Raw genomic sequence first — 18,769 nt, 5'->3', positions numbered from 1 at the left:
AATGCTCCACAGCAGACAAGTCACTACCATATAAGCATGTACTTGCCCTCTGTTTTTGGGTTGCTTTAGCTTCCTCCTCCTGTCCAAATATATGTATGCTGATTACAAATTGGCTGTAGGTGTAGTTGTGAGCATGAATGGTTGACTATCTTTCCATGTTAGCTCTGTAATGGCCTGACTTTTACCCAATGTCAGACAGTGTTCTGTCCCCATTGACTGACGGAGGCTAACAAGTTTTATAGCATGTGAATACGAAACTGGATCCAAATCCAGTTCTACTTTGATTTGCTTCTTCAACTCACACCTGTGCTTCAGTAAAAATAAGCTGCACATTCCATGAAGGATGACTCGTGTAATAGTAAATTAGGTGAGCTATAAGAAGAATGTGCCTCGGGTTTACATTACAGCTGGTGAGCATAGAGGAACAATCCACTGAGAGAAAAGAAAAAGACGTGACTGCACTTCTGAATGAGGAACTCCAAACTGAGCTTGCCAGCTGAAACCCCTCACATAGTTCTAAACCATGGAAAATAAATCAAGTCCAGAACACATGTACAGATGCACTAACACAGCTTGGATAAGCCCCAGTGAGATATTCATTGGCTCTTGCATCCACATTAATTCAATTTTTTACTTAACAAAGACAACAAATCAAATGATTTTCTTAGTTTCATGAGACAAAGTTGAACAACCTGATTTCTTTAGTATTTTTACATTTTAACTATGATTTTTTATTACTATTATTGTTATCATTTTTAGCCTTGTGTACTGGCTTTCCTTAAAGTGGGCAGAGTTGAATGACAATAAGGAAACATGAACTATTATCATTTTCACTGGCTCTCACTTTTTTGTTCCTTATTTATGCAGTCCTCTATGAAAGAAAGAATCATTTGTATCTGCTTGGAGCTTTATGCTAACTTATCTCTTTACAGTGGACCATTAAGCAGAAATTTCAATTATATGCAATCCATAGACTCAATGACGCAATCCTGAAACATAATTGTTCCTGCTGAAACAACCCCCTCTGCTGTCTCAAAAAAATACACCGTTAACCCTTAAGTGCAAAAACAGAAGCAACCTTTAACAGTTATATTTCTTAATTCTAATGCCATAGAGTGCTACAGTAGATTATTACTGGATTATTAAGTGTAAAATTATAGATCAGCCCCTTTCTTGTCGTTTTTTTTATGAATGAAAGCTTACGCACGCCCTTTATGATTCAACCCTAATAGGCTAACCTAAATAAATAAATTAAGCAGATGTATGATCCCAGGAACGCCCCCCCACCCCCGCTCTCTCTTTCTCTCTCTCTCCCTGTCTCTCTCTGTGTGATGGGAACGTGGCTGCAGCGCATTTACAGTCCCCTCCCCTGTGGATCCTCCAAGTGTCTCCTTTCCCCTCAACCACCGACCAGAAGCGTGTCAAACAACTTTTCATTCAGCATTAAGCTGATATATGTATATATATATATATATATATATATATATATATATATATTTCAATTTGCTTCGTTTTTGCGCTATTTGATTCGTCATTCTCAATCATGAACGCACAGAGAGCGGATAGTCAGAAACGACTTGCAGATGAGCAGAATCAAGGTGAGAATTTATTTCTACTTTTACATTGAACTGTTTTAGTTTTTGGGAAACTGTTTAGTTGGTTGTCTGCATCTAGTCTGCTTTTGATTTTTTTTTTCACTAGTGCTTGTAAGTATTTTAAAATGCACAATTAAGTCCGTTCAACTTAAATATCCAATTATTAATAAACAATTTTGCAATACGATTTAAATACATTAAACACAATGTCATTGGAATCTTTTGTTAAGTGCAGGCTGGTTATATTTCCTAATGGACATGTCAGATGAATATAATGTTCAACTCTATTTAACGTTAATTCTCATAATGCTGTCCATATCATATTAGTCCAATAACCTTGGAGTTGCCGAGTAATACATGAGATTTGGCCACATAATTAACCTTTGAGATGAAGTCATTAGCATCTCTCAGTGCAGTGTGTGTAGTGGTAATTATCCCAAACAGTCATCAGCCGATGAGAAAGAGTTTAGTAATATTATTTTGCCACTAAAAGCAATGCTCTCCTGTCCACGAGGGAATCTGCAATCTGTAAAAATTGTATGATTTTTTTCTACCTATGCAGAAATGACAGAAAATGTTCTTTTTCTATAAGTCTGTGGGATTTCAGTTCTTTACTGCTACTGCTATTTAAAATAGAAACAACAAAGTCTCTTTTAACAAAATGATGCAAATACAAACAAGGATGTGTCATACCTAGTAAACGAGCTTAAAGTTTCCTTTATTTGTTTCAAATGATACGCCACTGACGTCATCACACTAATTAGTTTATTCACTGAAAAATCTTGGTTCACACACTCCTTGATGCATCTTAAGAAACATCTGTTGTTTGTTTTAGACATAAAGGATGCCAAAAACCGAGAGAGACAGAGAAAATAAGAGAATAATAGAAAATGCATGAGCGAAACAGAAACTGCATTAGGTTAATAGTTTTCCCACCCAGAATGAAAAAAATGCTGCTGTTGTCATCTAATTGACTTTAATCTGATGAAGTTTCGATTCAAACTGATGGTCCCTTGAGGTTCTCTGAGGCAAAATGGAAATGTTTGCTTTTTCAGAAATATTATGGACAAAATCACTCAGAAACCCCCCAAAATGGCAACAATAATAACTGCCAAGCTTTTAGGTTAGATAAAATTAGGTCTCATGTTGTGGGAATTTATGCATTCGTCGAGAAGTTATTCATTAAACAAGATGAAGAAATATTAAGCTTAAGTTTGACCCCAATAAGCAGCATCAAAGAGCTCTTAAACAGAAAAAAAACCCTCTTCTGATCACGGCACTGTCTGTTTTATCTTCTTATTTTTCTTTTAATAGCAACACCCCAGCACTGAATACCCCAAGAAACCAGCAGAGGATGTTTTGACACCTTCATTTGTTCCTCCAGCCTTCCTCTCAACAATGGACCTCTTTTTGCAGGGATCCTCTTTAAACGTATCAAAACTGCTCCACAATATCAGCATTCCTGTCAACGCCTCTGGGAATTATACTAACAACCAGTTCACAGAGGTCAACCTCTTTGAAGTCCTGGGTCCGAAACGCTCTCCCTTTTTCTTCCCAGTGACCAGTGTTTACCTTCTCATCTTTCTCATTGGCTTGTCTGGAAATCTGCTCACATGTGCAGTGATTGCAAAGCACAAAAAAATGCGTAATCCTACAAACTTTTACCTTGTGAGCCTGGCTGTATCGGATCTTCTCGTGCTTTTGTTTGGGATGCCCTTGGAGATTTATGACCTGTGGCAGAACTATCCATTCCCCTTTGGTGAGGGTGGCTGCTACTTCAAAACGTTCCTGTTTGAAACTGTGTGCTTTGCCTCCATCCTTAACGTCACAGCTCTGAGTGTGGAGAGGTACATAGCTGTGGTATATCCACTCAAAACACGATACCTGTCGACTAACCAGCACGCTAAACGGGTCATCACCATTGTGTGGGTGGTTTCGATGATCTGTGCCATCCCCAACACCTCACTGCACGGCATCTTCTACCTGCCAGAGAGAATGGAGGAGTCAGCTATTTGCACTGTGCTGAAACCTTTGTGGATCTATAACCTGGTCATGCAAATCACAACTGTCTGCTTCTATTTTATACCCATGATGGTTATTAGCATGCTGTACTTAGTCATGGGCCTTCATTTGGGGAGAGAAAGGCGGCAGTCCAGTGGGAACCTGGGAAAGAACAGTTGCAGCACTCGAAGGAAGATGAGAGTGGAGAATGGCCGAAGGAGACAGGTCATCAAAATGCTTTGTGAGTTTTTTTTTCCTCTCTCTTCAAAAGGCAAGCATTGCTCTGTCATGCTGCTCTGACTTGAAAGCATATCTCCTCTAATCTGTATTGTCACTGCCAAGGCATGATCCCATAGACAAAACATGACGAAAACAGAGAGTAAATAATGACACAGGATTATCAGCAGTTTGGATGGATCATTAAGATTCGGAAGGGCTTCCTTTTCAGTCGCATCTCCTAATTCTGCAACTTGACAAGATTACACGTTAGTGTAAGACCCTTTTGCTGTAGCTATTTGTTTTTTTACATTGAGGAATTTCCCATTACATCCATCTAAAGATTCTCACACTACGAATGGCAAAAATAATAACTGGCAAAAAATAGCATTAGGAGTCAATCTGAAAACCTATTTTCTGAACCAACTGGCAATTATTGCAAAGAGTAAATTATCAGAATATCCATTATGAACATAATTAGCAGCGTGATAGTGGTAATGTCACAGGAAATATATCATGAATTTCTAACTGATATTGCACCCTGAGTCACAAATATCTAATATTTCAAGAAAAGGCCTAAAGGTGAATTTAAAACTGCTTCTTTAGCTAACACACCGGTGATTTATTTAATGAAATGCTGAAAAATAAAATTATACCCTTACCTTTTCTGTACTTTTTGATATCCGTGCTGATATTTGAGAGTTAAATAAAAGCATATAACCAAATTTATAGCCATCATAACAACAAAAAAACATCTAACTGCCCCAGCTGCATACAAAATACCAGCAACACTTAAAAATAAAGACATTTCCTTATTCTTATCTTTGCATCTGTAGAGCTGCATATTACAAGAAGATATTTACCTCATATGTAGCACATTCCATCTGAGAGTTATTTTTCCCAGAGCTCTAAAAGCCAAATAAATTGCAGGAAAATTGTGGAGTTTTCTTCAAAACTAATAAAAGTTGTGTTTACGTTCAATGTTACTCTCCAAGGTGTGAAATGTAAATTCATGAGGCTTAATGGAAGTGCTGAACGCATGGCTTTTTCTTCTAAAGCATAACAGCTAGCTTCCTCTGCCTTTGTAGGCTCCGTGCAACACATCTCTCTGTGCAGTTATGTTCTGTGCAACTGCATGAGAGATACAGAAAACAGGTGCAAAAACAAATAAATCCATAGCACTACTAGATGTCTAAAACATCACAGGGGACCTTTAAATGATGTTTTTCTTAAAAGAATCCCAACTGAAGATCTTTTAGAAATGTTGTTAAATTCACAAGAGGTTTGGGGGGTGCTTTCTGGTTCCACTGCAGGTGGATTCCTTTATCAGGAATGTCATCTGTTCTGGAGAATGGGTGATAAAATTGAAATTAAAAATAATAATATGAAATGTATGAACAAAAAGATTGTGATTGTTTTGATTTGCACAGTTGATCAGACTGCTTCTGTCATCATCCTCCTTATCTTGTTCTTCTAGTCAAATAGTAATTTATAGTAAAATAACATTGGTTTTGTTTTTAACGTGTGTTTCCCATGTAAAGTAGCTGCAATACAATGACTTTCAGGAAAAATGACATGCATATTTTAGTTTTTAAAAAGATTTAACATTTGCATCTATGAGCAGCTAACTCGATAAAAGCTCTTTAATTGACTTCCACTCACTATCAACAACTAAAAGCGCAGCAAGCTGAAAGCTACTTATTGGTCATCAAGCTGTATTTTCATACTGAACATCTTCACACATATACCCTGTGTTCTTGACAACAATTCCTGTTGTCAATTCATGCTGTTCAGCCAAACTTTGTTACCAAAGTTTCTCTTAAATTACAGTAAAGATAAAGTTTCTAAACACATCAAACACATCAGCCTTGACTTAGTAAAACACACACGTAACAATTATGCAAAAAGTCTGTGAAGGTTCTCAGTCCTCCAGGTCATCGTAGTCAAAGGAGCTTGCAAAGAAAAGCGTCTGGACTTCTTTAAAATTATGCAAAAACTGCACAGAGAAAAATATGGTTTCGCGGCCCGAGTATTTCACCCAGGATAAATATATCTTTAATGAAGAGCTGGAACAAGATGATATAGAATATAAATATGATTCTTTAAAAAACTGTAAAATACAGCATTTTGTCCTAACCATGAAGCTTTAGACAAATGAAAAAATTAAAACGCACTATGCGAATCGCTGTAGTCTGGGAAAGAAAGAACAAAACAAGTGCTAAATGCCATATTTATAAATGTAAATATCTTGGCAGTGTGCTGAGTGCCCCCAAGCAAAGCTTGATGCCATATGCCCACGATCATAAAAAGTCAAACACTGCCTGTGCCTGCTGGACCTCCTGCAGGGAGAGCCCCTGAGAGCATTATGCCTAGATTATTTGGCGAGGAATGTATTTGTGCTCCATCATCAAAAAATGCTGAACATTGTTTGTTGCACAGAATGAAGCATTTACATTTGGCTAAGAACAGTCATTAAACCCTAAAATTGATAAGACTTATAATACCTGTTTGAATTGTTTTCTAGTCTTATCTGTAAGCTAAGAGAGTCTACAATCTATGTCTTTGATGTATTGTGGTCGCTGAAGTGCAGCATTTGCTAAACAAGAACTTCAGTTAAAGGATAATGATATGCTGAATTTCCATTTTTAAGAATCTCTTGACTCATTTGCCTTAAGGGCATCAATAAGCAATCTAACTTAACTCTAAATTACTTCACAATTACAACAAAGGTCATGAATACAGCTGTTTATCCGTCCTTCTTACGACCTCATTGTCATTCCTGGAGCATTAAACGCTGTCATTTTTTCAAAGCTGTTGACACAAGCTGTCTTTTGTCATTTATGGATGTTTAAAACAAACATGGTAAGAAAATATGAGCATATAGGTCCAATGCATAAGCATAGTAAGACTGATGTGGTCAGAAAGGAACATTTTAACATCAAAACATAATATGTTCCTAAACCTTATTTTCACAGTGCGGCCATTTAGCTCACAAACCGGACCAAACAGGAGCCTACAAGCTGACAAATTCATATAATGTCAGCAGCAATGACAGAATAACAGTAATTTAAACCCTAGGGCAAGAACATGCTATTCTTTCAAGTTTTGCTAATGCAATGTGTGCAATAGCATGACACTGACTGAACACACCAGAACACCCAACTCTAGTCCATCCATATACAGCTGTTTTAAATGAAAATGAGAAGAAGAAGAAGAAAATCTCCACAAACCTGTGTACTCCTTTTAGAAACGTTTGTCTCAGTTTGTCTAAACAGGCTTTCAAATAAAGTTGAGGAGATAAATCATTTTATGGCTGGATCGCTAACAATTGATAAGAACTCATAAACCGTAGAGTGGATTTTTATAAAGGACCACAAGCCAAAAAGTTTAATTTTAACATTCAAATCTGTTCTGCAAAAATAAATGTATTCATCATCTTTCTCTCCAGCAATCGTGGTGGCAGTGTTTGGAGTCTGCTGGGCACCCTTTCACATCGAGCGTCTTCTGTGGAGCTCTATCAGCCAGTGGACCGACTTGATGCACAACATTTATCAATATGTCCACATCCTATCGGGCGTCTTCTTCTACCTCAGCTCTGCAGTCAACCCTATCATCTACAGCCTGCTCTCCACGCGGTTCAGAGAGTGTTTTCGAGAACTTGTTTGTTCCCAGGGGGAGGACAATAACTCTGTCAGAGACTCCCCTCCTTTTCCTAAAATTTTGCTGGATCCCTCTGTTGCAAGTTCGAGGGGTCAGGCCGAGGGGAAGGACTCTAATGCTTTCATCCCTTTGCTGTCTCCTAACATGACACTGAGTATGGACACTGAAATCCTCACATGTGCTTGTACAGACACAACGTGCAAGACCTCTGTATTCTGACATTTTATTTGAACAAGTTAGAAAGCAGCTGGTGCAGAAATATTGTAAACTGACAGGTTAACATTTTGGATCTTAGGTTTATTTGTTTCCAGAATTTGCTGACATGATGCTGTATGATGAATACTGCCAGAAGAAAATGAGCTTAGCTTAGAACTGAGACTTGAAACAAATGAGGACAAGTAGTCTGTGTCATAATGTAATGAAACTGTCTCGTCTGCTTGTCTCTGACCCTTTTATTAACATCGGCTCATCTCAAAAGTAAAAAAGGTTCTAGTTGATGAGCCATGTAAATCCAAAAGTTGCTTTCGTGTTGTATTTTAGTGCAAAGAGAGATCATTTGGAAGAAAATAACAAAATCTACTGCAAAATCATGACACTGGAAATGTATGAATTTTTGGCATTTAGGCTGATGAGACTATGGAGCATGATGTTATTGGGGACTGGGACTGGACCCCCTGATGTTTAGTGATGGTGGAGGAAAAATATGGTTGATGAACACCATGAAGATGAGATTCACTGAAGAACCAGTCTGAGATTGAGATAGGGAGAAGCAATGCCTAAAGGGAATAGTGACAGTGAGGATAGAGAATAGGAACTACTGGCTGATTGGCTTGGAGAGCACAGATTTCACTGGAGAAGAGTAGTGACAATGGCAGTTTCTTTAGGAGATGATTTTGAAAATGATGTGATAATAAAAGAGACAGCAAAACATAGCTGACAGGATAGGAGGTTGAATGTGAAAGAACCCCCCCCCTTTTTTTTTAAATATCAAGATACCCTTAAAAATACATTGTAAGGGTAAAGGGCATATATTTGTTTTTTAAATCTTTGAGAGCCAAGCTAACCATCCCCCTATATTTACAGTCTTTAGTTGCTTAGCTTTCCTGTAGCTCCAGTATCATGTTTAGCAGTAGTATTATGGATATTCTCATATAATCCTAGCAAAGGATGTGGATATAAGCATATTTTCCAGTATGTTTTGCTATTTTCTTAAACTTATCACGTCACTAAAAAGCTTGGATGTAAAATGATTATTTATCCTTTGTTTGAAGCTTTGAATCATTTTTGACAACAGTGCCTGCACATTTTACCTGCTGTCTTATTTTTTAACTGCTGTATGCCTTATGTCGGAAAGTGGAAAATCAGATCGATCTGAGCCAAATGATTACATGTTGTAATTGATATGTTGTACCTGAAAATTAATGTGATGCTAATTTGCAAAAAGAAGTAGTATATGTCTGTGTTTCAGTGGGACAAAGAATGTGATAATTTATTGTGAGCTGTTGCTAATGTTTTTGGGTTTTTTTCTCTTGTTGCATGGCCAGCCGGTAAGCTGTTGTTCACTGTGATTGCAAAAATGAAAACTGATTATGGCTATTGTGCAATGGCTAATTCAAAAGCAAAATAAATATTAAGCAGTCTATACATAGCTGTCACATGTTTGAACTAAATGCTGGCAACACATTATTAGAGTGCTGTTATTTTGATTACGGAACCATGAAACTGAAGAGTTTATTCATCACCGTGACTGGATTATGAAATTTCTTTTTCCACAAGAGTTTATAGACCTAGTGTGGTTTGAACCAAAATAATAAGCTAGGACAGATTGACTGGTTGAATGTATTGTGTCTTTAGAGTCACTAGTAAGTTGTCCTACTGCCCTTGTGTTGCTGGCCTAAATATGTGGTAGTCTTCACCAATCCCACCACATATTACAGGCTGTATACCCACCTCACTTAGCAATAGAATATGTTATTCTTACCTTTTTGCTTATTATTTAGGTATCCTTGAACCAGTTATCTCTTTTAGGCCCATTGGCCTTGAACACTAAACAACATTTTCAATACAGATTTCATTTCCATAAAATTCTCAGACATGCTGTCTAATACAAAACAAAACATCGGCCTTGAATGTGTTATCTTCTTGCAGCATTTGGAGTGGATTATTCATATTCATATTGGTGTTAGACGTCGGTATGAATGAGTCCATTTTCAGGGATTATACAGAAAAGAGTCACACAGGCACCCAGAAGTGTTCCTGTCCTTAATCGCCTCTTATTGTGGAGCAAAAACAATTTGTACCTTAGTGACATGTCGGTGCTTGTTTGTTTGTTTGTTGCTTTTAACCCAGCAGTTTCAAATCTGTGGCAATATACCTATTTAATAGGTGACATTCCAGTTTGCCATTTAAATGTTCTACTTCTACCTGCCATGAGTAAAGTAACACAAACACACTGTTTTCCAGAGAAAGATGAATCTGTATGAGTGACATATTTCATCCAACTTCAATCACAGTTTAAGAGTTGAATATAGAATGAATGTAACTATTCATGTAAATGGCCACAATAAGAGCTGTTCTCCAGTTCTGTGATGAAAACTCAAGAAAAGAAAGACACTACAATGTGAAATTCAAATGAAGCACAGGAAAAAAAACACAAGCACTCTCACCACAGTGTGAATTTAGTTCTTAAGTGTAATGAAGGGCCAGTGTGAGAAGGATATTCATATACATCGTTCAGAGGTGAATTTAATACATTTTCTCTGAAGGACATTATACAGCTGGGTGAACATGATGTCATGCTTATCTGTGCTCTCTGTATATCAAAAGCACAATCATGTCTTTGACCTCTAGAATAATCGCAACATCTCACTTCAGTCTTTTGATATTTTATAATGTCTATTTACATCCCCTTACACATCCCAAGGACACAACGTTTGTCTTTAGGCCACAACACGGTTGCAATTCAGCTGGAGAAGGATGGCCTACGGGGTATTCTGACCACGTTATATGTGTTCAGCCCTGGTGCATCAAAACCTGGAGATAAACCCTGCTTATTAAACACGTAGAAGTTAAATAATTGGCCATCTTGGGCTTCCAGGGACACTGAAGCAGTGCCGACTCGCAAAACACAAGGGTACTCTTTTTCAAACACCACTTTAAACACACGATCAACCAGGTAGTTAAGTTTTATTGTCCTGTACTTCTCTGGTATGAGCTCTTCAATCTGAGGACCAAACTGCTGCATGATAAGGACTCCGTCTGGCCCTACTTTGATCTCATAGAAAGTGATGTTGCTGTAAGTGAAAAATCCAATGTAATGATCAGGGTTTGGAGGAGCAACAAGGACCTTTTTGGCCTCCCTGAAGGCTCTCTCTATGGCTGGAACAATGTGGTTGTAGGCCTTTGTGACCACATCCTGTTTCTGAGATCGGCTGCCTGCCATTAGCACCACTAGGCCAAGCTTCAGTCTGGGAACCAGGGAAAAAGTGGCAGAGTAGCCATCCAAATCCCCATCTTTACGCAACAATTCATAGCCCATCAGCTCATTCACCTCCCATGGCGTTCCAGTACGGTTAGCAAAATAATCCTTATCGCACCTAAAGAGTGGGGTCAGCATAATCTTCAAAGAGTCTGGCTCCAGCAGCTTGCGATGATACGCACCCAGCAGCATCATGGCAAGCTTGGCCAAATCTGCAGCTGTTGAGAACATCTGACCAGAAGGCCGATACCAGCCGAGGTCATAGAGTGGGGCTGGTTTTCCATTTGAGTACACTCCAACAGCCAATTGGCTCTGCATCCCTGGGGTGAGGTCAAAGCTGGTGTCTTCCATCCCCAGCCGGTCCAGGATGTTCTCTGTGATCCATCGCTGGTAGTCAACTCCGGCCACTCGCTCTGCCATCACATGAGCAAGTAGTGAGAAGGCAAGGTTACTGTAGTGACATCTGCAAGAACAAATATAAAAAGCATTGGGAGAATGAAGAAGAATAGATGATAATTCACGTTTAAATATCACCATACTTGAAATATTCCATGTAATTTAAGTGAGCGAGCTCTTTGGACAGAAAATGCAGGAAGCCTAGCACATAAAAATCCCATTCACTAGCAGAGAGCGCAATATAGACTGCTCCCTTGGGGGTGCAGTACAACATCACAGAGACTTTGCAATATGGAGCTAGCAGGTTAAAGACCGATTCACTCAAATATTAATTCTTGTTTGTTTCATCGGGACAAATATTAAAGACTAAAAATGACACGTTGCTTCCAAATCATATTTGATGGACTATTTCTTAGTCGAGGTCAGGTCCCTGCAGGTTTAATACAAACACAATGTGGTGCTGGAGATATTCAAATATCACTTGAAAACACTCGTTTACTCAAAGGTCAAATATTTTACTAATCAGTGTAACATGTAGAGACAGGTACAGTATGTGGAAAGACCTGAGCCAATTAAACTTGACATATAATTATACATCCTCCCCAGGTAAAATTAGCATCAAGAGGGATTATTGTAATTACAGTTTTTGTCATTACGAAGCAGAATGTAGTTCTAATGTAAGAAATAAGTAACAGAATAATATTTGTACACTGCAGGAACACTTATTTGCTTGGTCAGAATTTCCCCATGAAAACACTGATGTCACCGCAAAGAAAGAAATCATACTTGGTGCCTGGATCCGCGACGAGGACATCATCTTGTAGAAGATTGATTGCAGATTGAGTTTTTCCTTTCCAAAGCAAATTTGTAGCTCGGAGCCTCCTGGGCAGGCCTGGATTAAACAACAGCAAAACAGTGTTAAATTTAAGAAATAAATAAAATGAAAAGTAAAATTAGTAAATAAAAAAAACAAAAACAAAGGGTGAATTGCATTAGTATACTTTAGCCTTCTCAAACACATATCTTCACTTTATATTTCACTCTAATAGTTATTTCATTTACCTTATAACAGCACTTTCTTTGAACGTGACATATTTGACCAGTTTTCTATAAAGGTTTATGATGTTCAGCCACTCTGGCTTGTTGACAAATTGTGAGACATGGTTGGATATTTAAAGACCTATTATTCTTCCTTGCAATAGATGAGCATCTCATATTTTAATTCTTTACACAGACAGTGTTACTTATTGAAAACTTCTTCCGATAAACTGTTTCCTGCTTAGGCATGTTCATTGCAACTCTTATCTGAAGTCTTATCTGAATAAATGTTACAAGTCTAAACAGTACCTGAGGGTTGGATATTTTTTACTGCAAGTAGTGCAAGCGCCTTTAAATGTCTGCTTTACTTATGCATATCAATGAAAGTGAAAAGATCATAGATGTTTAAGATTAAATTAGAAGAACAGTAGGAAGCGATTTTAAATGGCTTTAAATAATAAAATGGTAAATGGCCTGTATTTGTATAGTGCTTTACTAGTCCCTAAGGACCCCAAAGTGCTTTACATATCCAGTCATCCACACATTCACACACACATTCACACACTGGTGATAGCAAGCTACTTTGTAGCCACAGCCACCCTGGGGCGCACTGACAGAGGCGAGGCTGCCGGACACTGGCACCACCGGGCCCTCTGACCACCACCAGTAGGCAACGGGTGAAGTGTCTTGCCCAAGGACACAACGATCAAGACTGTCGGAGCCGGGGCTCAATCCGGCAACCTCCCGATTACAAGGTGAACTCCCAACTCTTGAGCTACGATCGCCAGCTACATTGTTTTTGTCCTTCATTCATTAATTGTTTGTCAGAATATGTCAGAAAATTGGCAACTCTCTATAAAAAATGGCAACTTTCTAAAGACACCTTCATATTACTGAGGGGTCTGAACCACTCTTCAAAATCCAGACGGACTGAATTTATTGTGCTGTGGAAAAGCACCAAATTCTTCATCGTGACACAGTAATAGTAGGTTTACTGCCACTTGGCTCATCAGTTCATGAATCATTTGCTTCAGCTCAAAATCGATCCATAAAGCATCATTAGTCTCCAGAAATATTATTGCTAAATAAATAAATAAATATTGTCGCAGGAATCAAGCATGTAGCAAGAGCTTTCCTAGAAACCTCTTCCGTCCCTTTGTTCCCTTCTATTGTTCCAGCTTGATTATAAATTCAACCTTGAAGTGGTGACCTTTGATGTTAACTGCAACCTAATGGCTCTTGGGATTCTTTCTTCCTCTGAAAGGAAATAATCTCAAGAGGTTTTCAATCAAAAACTTGTTTCTTGAGGCACATACTCTCAAAGTTGGTCTCATTTTGTTTTTCTGACATTTTTGATAGGCTGTCGAACAGTGCATTTAGAATGGTTCCCGAGAAGCCTCACTTTCACTGTGCAATTTTGTCTGCCACCAAATCTCCTGGGATAATAAAAGGTCAACTGCACGAACAACACTGGAAGAGTGTTTGTAGCTATTAGTAGCTTGAGTGATATTGGAACAATAACTGGAAACTGGAAGAGGCAGAAGAGAGATAGAAAAAGAATAGCAGACCTTTGATAAACATTCTCTCAAAGGAGAGGGCGAGACAATATTTCTGGAGTTGGACCACTGGCAAAATCTGTCTCCTTATTAGGCCGGTACAACTTGGTGTTTTAAAATGGAAAACCATACAGTCATGTATATGCTAATCAGGCATAACATTATTACCACTGACAGGCAAAGTGAATAACACTAATTATCTCTTCATCACCTGTTAGTGGGTGGAAGATATTAGGGAGTAAGTGAATATTTTGTCCTAAGAGTTTGTGTTAGAAGCAGCATTAATATGTAACTGAAAGGATTGCAAGTGAAATTGTGATGGCTGGTTCAGAGCATCTCCAAAACTGCACCTCCTGTGGGTGTTCCCAGTTTGCAGTGGTCAGCATCTATCAAAATTGATCCAAGGAAGGAACACTGGTGAATCAGCGACAGGTTCATGAGGGGCCAAGGTCCATTAATGCACATGGGGAGCAAAAGCTGTCACCTGTCGCCTAATCCAACAGACAAGCTACTTTAGCTTAAATTGCTGAAAAGTTCATGCTAGTTCTAATAGAAAGGTGTGGTATCTAGCTGTGGCTGCTTTGACTAGGATAATGTGCCCCTGCCATGAAGCAAAAATGGTTTAGGAAAGGTTTGAGAAGCACAACAATGAGTTTGAGGTGTTGACTTGGTCTCCAAATTCCCCAGGTGTCAGTCCAATGGAGCATCTGTACGATGTGCTGGACAAACAAGTCCAGCCCACGGAGGCCGCACTCAGAGCTTGCAGCACCTTCAATGATCTGTTGCTAACATTTTGGTGCCAAATACCACATCACATTTTCAGGGGTCTAGAAGAGTCCATGCTGTGGCAGGTCAGGGCTGTTTTGGTGTCACAATAGTAGGCAGGTGGCCATAATGTTCTGCCTGATTGGTGTAGCTGGTTGAAATTATTTAAAGTTCAATCAGATATTTAACACATGAATTATAGATACAGATAAATTTGTGATTTATAAATTTCTGTTTATTGGCTGACAAAAAGCTGTTTCATGCAAACCCAAAAGTCAACTGCTGCTTTGCTGAAGCATTTTGTTTTCTTTTAACAAGAAAAGGCTAAAATTCAGTGTTATTTTAAGGTCATATGTACCCGAGAGCTGGCTAGCCATCCTCCGCAGAGTGACTGAAGATGAGCGGATCTGAACTTCTCCACTGTCGAGAAATATCAGGCCATCTGTCACATATTTCAACTCGGAGTCTCGCATCTTCCCCAGAGGGTTTTTGATGGTGAAGTTCTCCACATATTTCTCCAGAGGGTCATCAAGGGAGCCAATCTTCCCGTCCTCCCACAGCTTGTACAGCATCAGCGTTGGAAAAAGTTTTGATAAACTTGCAATTCTAAAAGAGAGATAACAAAGCAATATGATATGATTTTGTTGTAGCAAAAGATAGCTAAGGTTGAAAAGGTTTTTTTAAAATCACACACTGAGGCATATTTTTTGTATTCCTCCTTGGTTTCCTTTTCCCTTTCGCCACATAAAAATATGCTTTACCCTCTGTCATATATAAAAAACTATGGCTTACATTGGCTTATATTCAGGTTTTTTTTTTTTTTTTTTTTAAGATAGCAACACTAAACATTCCCCCAGGATGAACATGCAATAACTGCTATATTCTGCATTTGCTGCAGTATCATCCATCCATCCATTTTCTTCTGCTTATCCAATTCAGGGCTGTGGAGGAGCTGGTGCCAATCCCAGTTATCAAATTCAGTTTATTACTGAGTGAAATTTATATGGATTGTTACTATTAAAGCAGCTATTCAGGTGTGGATTTAGCTTATTATTCTTTGTTCTTTTTACTGTTAATTAAACAAACTATACTTCAAAGTACACTAATACAAATTTCTCCAGTCAGTGAAGTGGTGTTAAAGCCAAAACAGCTTGTTGAAAAAATTTAAATTCTCCATATTTGGGGCTTATTTCCTTGAACCTCATACCTAAAAACAACACAAAAAAACAAACAAAAACAAAAAAAAGATAAAGTGCCAAAATACATAAAGTGCAAAACAGAATTGGAGAAAACAGGAGCTCAAAGAAAAAGGAAATCAGTCCCTTCAGGCAGATGCTGCCAAAGGTGCAAAATCTTCTTCAGCACCATGATCATAGCCAAATAATGGTGATGGACACAGTGTGCAAGAGCAGCAGAGGGAGAAAGCAAGATGACAGCGAGTTATGAAGGAGAGAAAAGTGATAAAGCACCCATTTATCTACTGGAAATCTACACTATTTATTATAGATTTTTTATTATTAATGTATAAGGAAGATTTAATGTTGTAATTGAGGTTGACCTCTTATGTAGAGTCCTTGGAACCTTTTTGAAATTCTTGGCATTCTTTTTAAGGATTCATTCAAGGAATTTCAGACTTACCCTTTGTTATCTCTCTGGAGTACACAGAGAGATAACAAAGGGTAAGGTAAGGTAATTATTTTAGGAGTAGAGTATAACATTTTCTAATGCTGTATTCTGAAATTATTTATTATGTGTCCTCTGTTGTAATCTCCTTTGATTCATGAAGTAGTCCAGTAATTCCATTGGTAGTAGGATATTCATATTCAACTAAGCTAAAAAAAAAAAAAAAAAAAAAAAGTCCAGTATTATGTTGGTGAGACAACAACATTTTCAGTGGCATTATTTTAGTTATTTTTTCTCATATCCATCCCCAACTATCACTATTTTTTAGACCAAACTTGTCCTCAAATCTGAACAACTGAAAAAAGGTCAATTCTTTTAACCATCTTTTATTTTTCTTTCCAGTTTTTCTTCTTTAATTTTAGTTTGCCTTTGTGCTTTATCATGTATCTTTTTTTCTTGGGTTTCTTCAGTAAACCAGTGCATCTGTCACGGGCTGGGTCTGTGACGCAGCATTTTGAGTTCAGTTTGTATTGTTGACTTATGTTATTAAAGATATGTTAAATTCTGGTTGTTGCTATTATTAATTAGGATCTGATTTTCCTTGTATTTTGCTATTCATTGTTTATGTTAAGTTAATTTAGATATTACCTCCTAAATTGCTCAGTTTTAGTTATTTGCTTTTTAGAGCCATTTGTGTGTTCGCCCCCTGTGGTTAGGCGTTTCTTGTTGGTTCATGTCTTAAGCTGTCATATTTCATGTCTGCATGGTTCATGTTGTCAACCATGTTTCTTGTCTGCGTCCCGTCATGTTTCCTGTTTATTTTTAAAGTCTCGTTTCCATGTTCTATGTGCTTAGTTTACACTTTCCCTATGGTGTCATTATGATTTATTGTGCCGGCTGTTTCCTCATGTGTTTCCACTTCCCATGATCACCCCTTGTGTGTACTTAGTCTGTGTGTTTCCCTTCAGTCTTTGTCAGATCGTGCTATTTTTCCCATGTCAAGTCACAGTTCAAAGATCATAGTTAATGTCATAGTTCACAGTCGTCATAGCTTCCTAGTTAGTTCATAGTCGTCTTAGTACCATAGTTGATTCATAGTTTTCTTTGTGAAGTCAGAGTTCCTCAGTCTTTTTGGGCTCTAGTTTGTTTTCACTTTCTTTTATGTTCCACGTATATTAGCCTGAAATAAAGGCTCGCCTTTTGTTGGAACTGAGTCTGTCTCCTTGCCTGCGTCTGCTCCTGGGTCCTCCTCACGCACTCCACGGCGGTGCAATCTATATACGTCTTTTTCTCAGTAACTTTTGCATTGCTCTATATGATCACACTCCTACCTCCATTCTACACTGTCCGGGCTACGCATTCACTGAGGTAGTTCACAGTGTGAGCCCCATTTTTTCTTGGTGTCACCCATAAAAACAAACAAACAAAAAAATATTTTTTTTTTATTAAAAAATAATTTTTATTTTATTAAATTAAATATGATTAACTTATCAAACTTCTTTAGAAAACGCATGAAGTTGTGTGCAAAACACCAAGCGAGATTTATTACATGCAGGTCGGAGTTATGCATTTTTCTTCACACTATCTAAGCTGTCACAGAAACTCTGATTTCCACTGGTGACTGTTGTGCCAAATCTAAAGCATTGCCTGTCGAGCTACAGATTGCACTGTCTGTGGTGTCATTTTAGGAAGACGGCGTCTGCAGCTTTGATTAGTCGCACTGTGGCTTATTTTGTACCACCTGATTACCGTTGCATCTGTGTTTTCACTAATTTCTACTTGATCACTGATCTTTTTGTACACTCTCAACTTTGTGACATCTTGTAATTAGAGTTTTTTCACATCTTTTGGTATTTAGTTTCAATGTGGGTTAATTTTTTGAAACTGTGGATAGAAGAAGTCCATCAGCACAAAACTGAAGAGCAATTTGGCTCAGTGGAAAGCATGGGTATACACTGATTTTAAATACATTTTTGGTAATTCATTAGAAAATAAACTGTACTGTACTGTACTGTGTATTCGACTAGCTCTTAGTATTTTTCTAATAGAGTGATAACTCAAAATTAGGCTTTGTTATATAAATAAAGAGAAAACTTCTTAAGTGTGAGACAATAACCTTTTATCATGTAATGATTTTTCTAGCACTGGGTTTGAAAAATGAATGTTTTTAAGAGAAAGACTGCTTTACAAACTTGAACACTGGCATTTCAGATTACAGCATGTATTGGGCAAAGAGGGTCTGATGAAAGACCTTTGACATTTCTATAGTTAAAACGAAGGATGCCAGCTTAGCAACTTAAAGTCCGATTTGGAGGCTTTGATTTCAACTCATCTGTCTTTCACAAATCCTCCAGCTTTATACCTCTTTAAAGCAATAAGTGAGGTAACATTTCTAAGATCTTTTTCATGGTTCGACTATTTCTTTTTGAGGTAAGTGTTAG

At 37.9% G+C, this 18,769-nt stretch overlaps 2 protein-coding genes across 4 annotated transcripts in view; one reads left to right on the top strand and one right to left on the bottom strand.

The window, feature by feature from the left end:
* Nucleotides 1-1,338: 1,338 nt before the first annotated feature.
* On the top strand, nt 1,339-7,695 carry nmur3 (neuromedin U receptor 3). The gene is made up of 3 exons (XM_084929189.1): nt 1,339-1,598; nt 2,910-3,837; nt 7,261-7,695. Exons 1-3 carry the CDS (start codon nt 1,584-1,586, stop codon nt 7,689-7,691), a joined length of 1,374 nt encoding a protein of 457 aa, XP_084785315.1. The 5' UTR covers nt 1,339-1,583; the 3' UTR covers nt 7,692-7,695.
* The window catches only part of lactbl1b (lactamase, beta-like 1b), a 26,299-nt gene continuing 15,211 nt past the window's right edge, over nt 7,682-18,769 (bottom strand). For 2 of the 3 annotated variants that reach the window (XM_084929186.1, XM_084929187.1), the window contains 3 exons: nt 15,064-15,311; nt 12,133-12,238; nt 7,682-11,413 (listed from right to left, as the gene is read on the bottom strand). In XM_084929186.1, coding sequence (XP_084785312.1) covers nt 10,435-11,413; nt 12,133-12,238; nt 15,064-15,311 — 1,333 coding nt within the window. In that variant the 3' untranslated portion in view covers nt 7,682-10,434. The remainder of the gene's footprint in view (nt 11,414-12,132; nt 12,239-15,063; nt 15,312-18,769) is intronic. The other variant, XM_084929188.1, reaches the window with a different exon arrangement.

The sequence above is a fragment of the Perissodus microlepis genome, chromosome 5 (genome assembly GCF_051167445.1).
Source record: "Perissodus microlepis isolate ML-2025 ecotype Zambia chromosome 5, ASM5116744v1, whole genome shotgun sequence".
NCBI lineage: Eukaryota > Metazoa > Chordata > Actinopteri > Cichliformes > Cichlidae > Perissodus > Perissodus microlepis.
This window is presented reverse-complemented; position numbering and strand designations above follow the sequence as displayed.

What these genes read in the sequence shown, in the direction of transcription:
- nmur3 (XM_084929189.1), top strand. An exon ending in ACAGGTCATCAAAATGCTTT is followed by an intron (nt 3,838 to 7,260) that starts GTGAGTTTTTTT and finishes CTTTCTCTCCAG; the next exon opens with CAATCGTGGTGGCAGTGTTT.